Source organism: Nannospalax galili, unplaced genomic scaffold (genome assembly GCF_000622305.1).
Source record: "Nannospalax galili isolate Female #2095 unplaced genomic scaffold, S.galili_v1.0 scaffold547, whole genome shotgun sequence".
Taxonomy (NCBI): Eukaryota; Metazoa; Chordata; class Mammalia; order Rodentia; family Spalacidae; genus Nannospalax; species Nannospalax galili.
In genome coordinates this window covers 155,497-164,248 of record NW_008355824.1, presented here as the reverse complement: position 1 = coordinate 164,248, position 8,752 = coordinate 155,497, and the positions used below count along the sequence as shown (strand labels likewise).

Genomic DNA, 8,752 nt, shown 5'->3' with positions numbered 1-8,752 from the left:
AGGAGAAACTCTCACAAACAGAATGAATGAAATGGAAAACAGAATATCAAGACCGGATGATATTCTGCCTGGATTCCTTAAGCAAAGACTATGCAAAATTGAAAAAAAAAAAAAAAAAAACAGAAATGAAGAATTTCTGTCTCTCTTTTGGAGTTATCAATGCTCTTGGGTACAGAAATCAACTCACTATCCATGGGCTTAGGATTCTGGAACTCAGGTTTATTCAAAACCCAGGGCATTAGGAGTTTGTTTAATACTATCTTTATTTAATGAAATAATAATATTAGGCTCTATCCTATGGCCTATGACCTGTCTAGCCAGGTTCCTAGGCCTGATATCCATGCCAGGTATAGGCTCCATCTTATGAAGTGGATCCTAAGTTCAATTAAAAAGTAGTAGGTCATTCCCATAATATTTGTGCTATTATTGTACTGTGGGCATACCTTGCCAGGTCAGGTGTTACTGACTCTTGATGACTTATTATACCCATAGATTAATCCGTTTGTCAACTATCACCAGAGAAACTTTGTTATGTTGCAGATGGTAATTAACACAGAGACTCACAACTGGCCAGTGTGAAGAGAATAAGAGGCTTTAGAGTGCTTATCCATGAATAGGACCCCTATATCAAACTTCTGCCTCCCAAGATTCAGGATCATTGCAAAAAAAGGACCAGAAAGATTTTAAGAACCAGGGGTAGTGGATGACCACAAGTTTTTCAGGCAGTTGATCACTTTAGTAATATAACTCACAATGATGACAGCACACACAAGTCCCATGTGAGCTCAACCCAGACAAAATTCCAGCACACAAGTAAGGAAGTGAGTAAGAAGGCCCAACCCTAGCTGAGGAACTACTGACAACCAATAGCTTCTGGGAGAAGGGGAGTAGTGAGTGTAGGAAGGTTAACCATGCGCCAGTGGATTCACAGCAAAGGGCATTTGGAGACACAAATTAAAAAGTGTGTGTGTGTGCGTGTGTGTGTGTGTGTGTGTGTGTGTGTGTGTGTAATAAAGTATAAGCAACTGGGCAGGGGGTAGTAAGGGGGATGCAGCTAGGGGAAGGAACCTAAATGCAATCAAAATACATTGTATAAAATTCACAAAAATTCAATTAAAATAAATACTTATTTTTTAAAAACTAGGGCAGCTACAAAATAGTCTATATTGCCAACAACTATCAACTGTTGGATTAAGCAGGCAAGAATCTGACTTTAGAGTCCAGCTGTGCATATGGAGATGGCTACTTGGCTGCTATGGACATTGCACTGGGCTTAGTCTGCATGGAGAACTCTGTGAGAACTTGTTCAACTTCCTGCTGCATCTCTGGAGAAGGAGGAGGAGAGATTCTCAAATCAGCAAGTTTCCCATAATATAAGACTATCTTATAAATTTCTTCTTGTTATTCTTTGTATGGATTCTTACATTGAAAACTTCATGGAGTTTGAAATGGTGTCCATCCCTGGGGTCCAGGCTGGTACCAAAGCATTAAATGAAATTAAGAAATTTTGAAATGAAATTTAAATAAGAAACCACACAATGTGAAAATCATTAACTCATAAACACATAGTATGTTGATTCAAAACCTCCACTTAATTAGTACTCTGGAGGACAGTGACTAGATAACAGTTACATGTACCCGGCAGGCATCAGCTTCTCCTGACATGTATCCAGCACATAGCATCCTATCAGTCACCAAGCCAGATAGTGCATGTGGGGCATTGCAAACTTTGTTGTCAATAATCTTCACAAAAGCTTCTTGTAGCATTACTGGAGAAGGACCTGAAGGCAACAAATGCTGTGCATTTTAGTCATCTTGGTTTTTCTTGTGAGAAAAAATATTTATAGCATGAAGCAGTTTCTTTCAGTCACTAAGGTCCCGACAAGTCTCTAACTACATTAGTCTCTTTCATATTTGTATTATAATTCGCTGCCTCACACAATGATATTTTTCCAAATACCGTTCACAAAGATAGCTTAGCAACCGAAGATAAGAAGCTCTGCTTTATGCCCGGCCACTTGCTCTCTTTTCAATATATAAATGCATGGGATAGGAAGGGTAATTAATGGATGTCTTGTTTAAGCATTCCCATAGAATTATTATGTTGATTGAAAAACTTACCATTCACGAAACGAGTTCCCCGTCCTGTAACTACAACACTGTCATTTTCTGAAACCTTCATTCTGGCTTCAGGAAGACAAATCTTACGAATGTACTTTGTGAAAGAGACTTCTTTAGCCAGCTGCACAAGGGCAATATCATCAGGAAAATAAAGACTGCTATAATTTTCGTTTAAGATTATGTTTTTGATTTTTTGTGTCATAATTGGTTGATTTACTGCAGTTCCAAAGTTGGCAGTCCAGTCTTTTGTGTTACTTCTCGTAGAAAACACAGTTTAAGTTCAATCTTTTTAAGAATCAAGATCTGATGATTTAAAAGCTTCATGTTCCCAGACAATACTATAACGTATTTAAATTTTTATTTCTAAAGACGTAACTGACCTAGAGATATTATAAACATCACAGAGCATAAAAAACTGTGCTTCAGCTGTCACCTCAATGCAAATCCTCCCACTGACTGTGCTATTTCAGCTCCAACCAGATTGTGAGCAGTTTGGGCAGGACCCATAACTACGTGGATTCTTCTTAAAATGATATCCTATGTACTCTGGTTATGAGAGACTGTGGCAGGCTCTGAACACCTGAGGACGTCAAATGCTGCAGCTCTCTCTCTCTCACCCAGTCACCCTACTACATTTACCTAGTCAGTGCATCCTCTCTTTTAATTTAGATTTCCTGACCACTTCTTCTAGTTGCTCACTGAGATTCTTTCTGAATTTAAGACCTAATATTCTGTTTTTTCTCTCGTCTCTCTCCAAATGTCAGGTTCTATTTTATAAGACTTCAAGAACTTCATGTTTTGTCTCCCATTGTCAAATCATCAGAGACTCGTGGTGCTCAATATCAGTGCTTTTTAAAGTGTTTAAAAAAAAATAATTCAGGCTTCACCTCCAAATATTTATATTTAAAAGGCCTAGTGAGATGTTTAAGTATCTACTGTCTACACTTTTAATAAGGTACTAGGTGTCATGGTCATTGGTTACTTTTGCAAAATCACTTCTGAAAGACAAATCCTGTGAGATACTTCCTCAAGTTTTTTGTCATTTCAAATTGTTCGCAAACAATGTAAATAATTTTCTAAATGTATTTTCTTATTTTCACTTTCCTAAAAATTTCTAAACTGCTCTCTTTTGATCATCTGAGCATGTCGTTGATATTGCACTAATTCCACACATTTGAAGTCAGCTGCTTTCCCAACCAGAAGTGCACATTATCCTTTCTCATCCACAAACTCTTAGCACTCAAATACTGTACCTCTTAAAGATCAGATGAAACCTTATACCTTTATCTCACAGCCAGATACTCTTTCTTCAAATTTCCATAGCCTTTTCTGTCACTCATATACATGATTTTACCACATAATTGCTGCCTTGCATCTTTAATGTGTGACCTGTGTGTGTTTTCAATTAGATTGAAATCCCTACATGACAAATCAGTAATATCTAATAACTGGAATCATGCATACCTGAGTTTGTGTTCAGTTTCTAGTGGAGAGCTGTATGATCTTGGCCTCATTAAGTCCATCACTTTTCCTAAGTCCTAGTTTTCTCTCCTTCAAAATAGTTTAAACTATACTGTCATTGCAGAATTATTGCTATGATTAAAATAAATTATGGAAGCAATTTAAGTAATGTAAGTACAGCATGTAAGGCCAGACCAAAGCAGATATTTAAAAAGGTATTAATTGTTTCTTTTTAATTCTTATGCTATTTTCAAATTTAAACAGGTTTTTGTGTTTTTCAATTATACAACCAATAAATTTTACGCATGATTGTAAAATTTTAGCCATCTTTCACACATTTAGGCAAACACTTCCAGGCTTCCCCAAATAAGCCTGCATCAAGCATCCTACATCTATCTAGTCAAACATGCATACTTACTTAACAAAACAGTGAGCTGCAGATAACAGCCAACTGCTGCTGATCAAAGAGGCTCTGCAGCAGTGTTGGCCTTTCCATTGCAAGCTGACCTGCCATGGCCATGCACCCACCCGAGCCTCTTTTCCATTCACAATTCAGTTCCCATGTGTGATTCTGTATGTCATTTGTCTCCCACAATGTGGAGAAAGGATTTGTTCATACAGATTCAGGTATTATAGATTATATCATAGTAAATATCTCAAACATTTCCTGAGTCCTTTCTATGGTTACCAAGCATCTCCTAATGGATTCTGCCTTTCTTGTAATATGTTGTCATGATTCCCACAAACAATTCAATCTTGGGTTGAGATTCTCTGACTCACTCTCTTCAAGCATCTTTTAACCACTGCCTTCTATTTTATCTATTTATCAAAAATATTTCTTTCCCCAAGCAGACTGAAAAGTTCTTGAAGGTAGAAACTTTGTTTCACTGATGGACAAGCAGTATATGCAATGTTGTGTGTAAAGCAAGATGTTTTGATTTGGACTGGGAGTATAGCTCAGTGGAAAACTGCTTTATACACACACACACACACACACACACACACACACGAGTTAATGAGTGCATGGGTATATCTGAAAAACACTCCAAAGGTAATTTATATAAAAATACAGAATTGCTTTTACTTTGTAATAAATAAATTTGACACAGCATGAATTTTTAGTTTTTGTCCTAAATGGCCTCCTTTTGTCTTCTTTTTATTTCAAGTTATTTACATATTATATTCTTAGTCATGAGTCCATGTTTTAAAATTATTCTTGTAAAAATTGTTACAAGTATTATAATTAAAAATCCAATGTTTTCAGGGCTGGAGAAATAGCTCAGTTGTTAAGTGCATTGATTTCTCTTGCAGAGGACCTGGGTTCAATTCCCAGAATCCACATGGTGGCTAACAACCATCTGGAACTCCAGTTCCAGAGGATGCAAGGCATTCTTCTGAGCTCTGCATGCATTGCATGACATGGGTGCACTAACATACATGCAGGCAATACACTCATATACCTAAAATAAAAATAATAAATAATTTTCTTTTAAAAATCCAATGTTTTCATAAAGGGCTTCCAGATCTATATTTGATATATGCATTCATTTTGAAAAATGTGTAACACCAATACAATTGTGTCAGCCATACAGTGATTGGTCTAAAATGGTTGGCAAGAATGATGCTGATAGGCGTTAGGGCTGTGGCTCAGTGGGTAGGGTGCTTGTCTAGGATGTACAAAGCCCCAGGTTTGATCCTTAACACTGCATAAAGTGGGCACATACTTAGAATCTCAGCACTCAGGAGGTAGAAGCAGGAGGATCAGAAGTTCAAGATCATCATCAGTTACATTGTGTGTTTGAGGCTGTCACAGCCAGATCTCAAGACGCCCAATGACCACCAAGGAGTCCCAAGTGTATGCAACAGTAAAGAGCCTTTATTCAGGCTTAAACTCAGGCCCTCAGATTTCACCAACGCAGTCGATCTGTACTGAGAGCCCCGATCTAGGGTGGGGTAGGCTTTTATAGGGAAGTGTAATGAGTGTTTTAGAGTTAGGATATAATTAATATAATTTATACTTGAAATTATAAACTGGTAATATTAAGACTCAAGTAAAATGTTTATTTGAAAATGGATTGATATGAATGTGTGAAACACAGATAAGACTCTGGAGCTAGCCAGATGTTCTACTGGCAAGCGACCAAGCTAATGATGCAAGGACTGATAACCAGGTGTCTGCTCAATCAAGGACTCAGACCTTAAAAGCTGGATCCTCGAGAACCTCAGGGGCGCACTCTACTCAGAGCATCCGGCTGCTGTGTGTGGCCCCTTCCTGCAAGCTAAGGACACAAGGACTGATAACCAGATGTCTGCTTAATCATGGACTCAGACCTTAAAAGCTGGATCCTCGAGAACCTCAGTGGCGCACTCTACTCAGAGCATCCCGATGCTGTGTGCGGCCCCTTCTTCTTGCTGATCCTCGCTTCTCTTGCTGACCGCCTCCAGAGGAATCGAGACGTTGCGAACCACGTCGAACCTCGCAGCCTATGGAGGATCCAGCCATGGCCACGAACTACATTCCAGTGACAGAACTTGAGAGTCTAACTCTCTAGGACTGACACCTTATTGTACATTTGACTTTTGTTGTTTGTCGTGTATAAATAAATGCATGTGAAAGACAGACACGACTAGTGTGATTCCTCCCTCAGGGAAATGACCCTGAGGTGACGCTCGTGACAATTTTAAAGGAAAAAACTCACATATTTCTAAAACTCTTGTTTATTTTCCCTAGTACTTCTATTAAGTAGTTCAGAAACCTAAGAAAAAAACTTTAAAGTGTAGCACACCATTAAGTTTAACAGAGGTGGGAACTGCCTTCCAGGAGGCTATGTTCTCTGCCAGCATCTGCTGTAGGACATTTCTGATTTCAGTCCTCATGCTGTGCCTCCTTGCCAGAGGAAGCCTGAATGTCAGTTATAATTGCACTTTTGACCCATTCAGATATGGCCTAAAAAGAACAGAAATGTTCTGACACTTCTTCATATTTTTAAGTTTCGTAAGTATCTTGGATTTCCTACATGTTCATTATCATATTCCTTTATATAAATTAAAGAATAATACACAATTGTGGGACTCTGACTCATCTAACTACTTCTTTCTGTTTCTGTAATTTGCTTGGCTTAAAGATTTAACCCCTGTCATAACTCTAGGGGGGAATGAAGAGTCAAAATGCAAGAGTCAGAATACACTGACTCCATTTTGGCTAGCAGTTTCAGGAAAGCTCAGACAAGCCCAGGCATGTTGTAAATCTCCAGTTGCTCCACCTCCCCCCACTCCAGGAAAGCCATAGATTAAGCAAGCCCATGCATGTAAAAGCCTTATAAGGTAGAAACAGAAACTTCTGGCCCTACAGATAACAGTTAGTACATTCCAATGCCCTAAAGACAGCCCTTACCAATAAGAATCCTGCCTGTACTCAGAACATAGGACCATCCAATCATCTTAAAGTGCATCTGGCACACACACAGGGGCTTCAGCTAAACTCCCTATAAAAAGCTTTCCCCACCCTGTTTCAGGGCCCTCAGTACATATCCTCTGTGTGGGTGAAATCTGAGGGCCTGAGCTTAAGCCCAAATAAAGGCTCTTTGCTGTTGCATACACTCTAGACTCCTTGGTGGTCATTGGGGGTCATGAGATCTGGGAGTAATACAAGTAATGTCCTAGTATCAATAACATATAAAAGTTCCTAAAATTCTTCTGAGTTCAGGAGCACTGTCATGGAACAAGATGAGGATGCCAAACTAGAAATCAGAGTATTTCACACACATTCAAGAAACTGAATACTTGTCAACAAATGGTTGGCATTTGTTTTCTTATAACATAATACAAACAAATACGCTCATACAGAATTTTTTCTAGCAAGTTTACTTTTTTACAGATATCAATGAGAAAAGCAAACGCAGGGCATGAAAAAAAAATGCAAAAGACAACCTAATATGTATTTGGGAGCCAGCACTAAGTAAGCATCTTCCTATAGTTTGTAACAAAGAACTAGTTTGTTACTATAGATCAATATACTGAAAAGGTTTAGAGAAAGAATCCTAAAGCATTAAGACAACCATGTTGTCTATATTCACTGCCCCTTAATTTTTTATTAGTTCTTTGAGAACTTCATACGATATATTCTGATCATATTCACCACCCCTTCTCCTCCCAGGTCCACCCCTCCATCCCTACTCACCGAGCTTTGTGTCCTCTTTTTAGTTAAAAAAAAAAAAAAAAAAAAAAAAGCAAAAATATTGGTTGCATTTTTGTGCTTCCCATAAGATCTTAGGTGTGTTGCCATCCACTGGAGGGTGGTCAACTTACTAGAGACCACACTCTTAAAAGCCTTAAATTTCAGTCCCATGCCAACTCAGGCAGACAAAAACCCTGCTCAGAACTGGGGAAATGAACAGCAGACCCCAAACTTAGCTGAAAAACATTGGCAACTGATTACTGCTAGGTGAGGAAGAGATGATCTTCCTAAAACAAGAGACTCCAGATAGGCTGACTAGACAGACCTCAATGGATGAACTTGCACTGGGGAATGTCTGGGGACACAGACTTGACACATTGGGCTTAGCATGAATGATAAAGTATATGGGTTATAGTGACGGAGAGACTATGGGAGGGTGCCAGTGGGGACAGCGGTATAAAGATGATTAAGATTGTTTGAGACATTCTGTATAAAATACACAAAAATTCAATAAAACAATTTTTTTAAAGATAAATTTTTTATTAATCAGAAAAGGAGTTGAATTTTGAAAAATGTTCATACTAAAAGCTGTATTCATCAGAAGTTTTGAAATCATTCTTTTTAAATTACTTATGATCAACTGAAGGATCTCCGAAAAGTATTTTCCTGTGAGAAAGCAGGTTGATAAGTCAACTGAACTTTTTTGATTATCCTATTTTTGGACTTCAGAATCCCCCTGAATACATGCTAGAAATTACCAAATTATAAATGCCATCAGTCTGTCCATGTTTCTTCTCAGAGTCCACAGCATCTTTTCTGAATTCCTTTTTTTTTTTTGGTCTTTTTGAGACAGGGTCTCCCTGTAGCCCCAGCTGTCCTGGAACCCACTATGTGGGCCAGGCTGGCCTTGAACTCAGAGATCTGCCTGCCTCTGCCTCCCGAGTGCTGGGATTAAAGGTGTGCGCCACCATGCCCAGCTTTCTGAATTCCTTT

At 38.5% G+C, this 8,752-nt stretch overlaps 1 protein-coding gene across 1 annotated transcript in view; it reads right to left on the bottom strand.

The window, feature by feature from the left end:
- LOC103750665 (transmembrane protease serine 11B-like) overlaps positions 1-6,459 on the bottom strand; it is a 7,463-nt gene extending 1,004 nt beyond the window's left edge. Inside the window, 6 exon segments of the mRNA XM_008853832.1 lie at positions 1,639-1,781; positions 2,122-2,378; positions 3,145-3,147; positions 4,001-4,176; positions 5,951-6,066; positions 6,369-6,459. Coding sequence (XP_008852054.1) covers positions 1,639-1,781; positions 2,122-2,378; positions 3,145-3,147; positions 4,001-4,176; positions 5,951-6,066; positions 6,369-6,459 — 786 coding nt within the window.
- Positions 6,460-8,752: the final 2,293 nt, after the last annotated feature.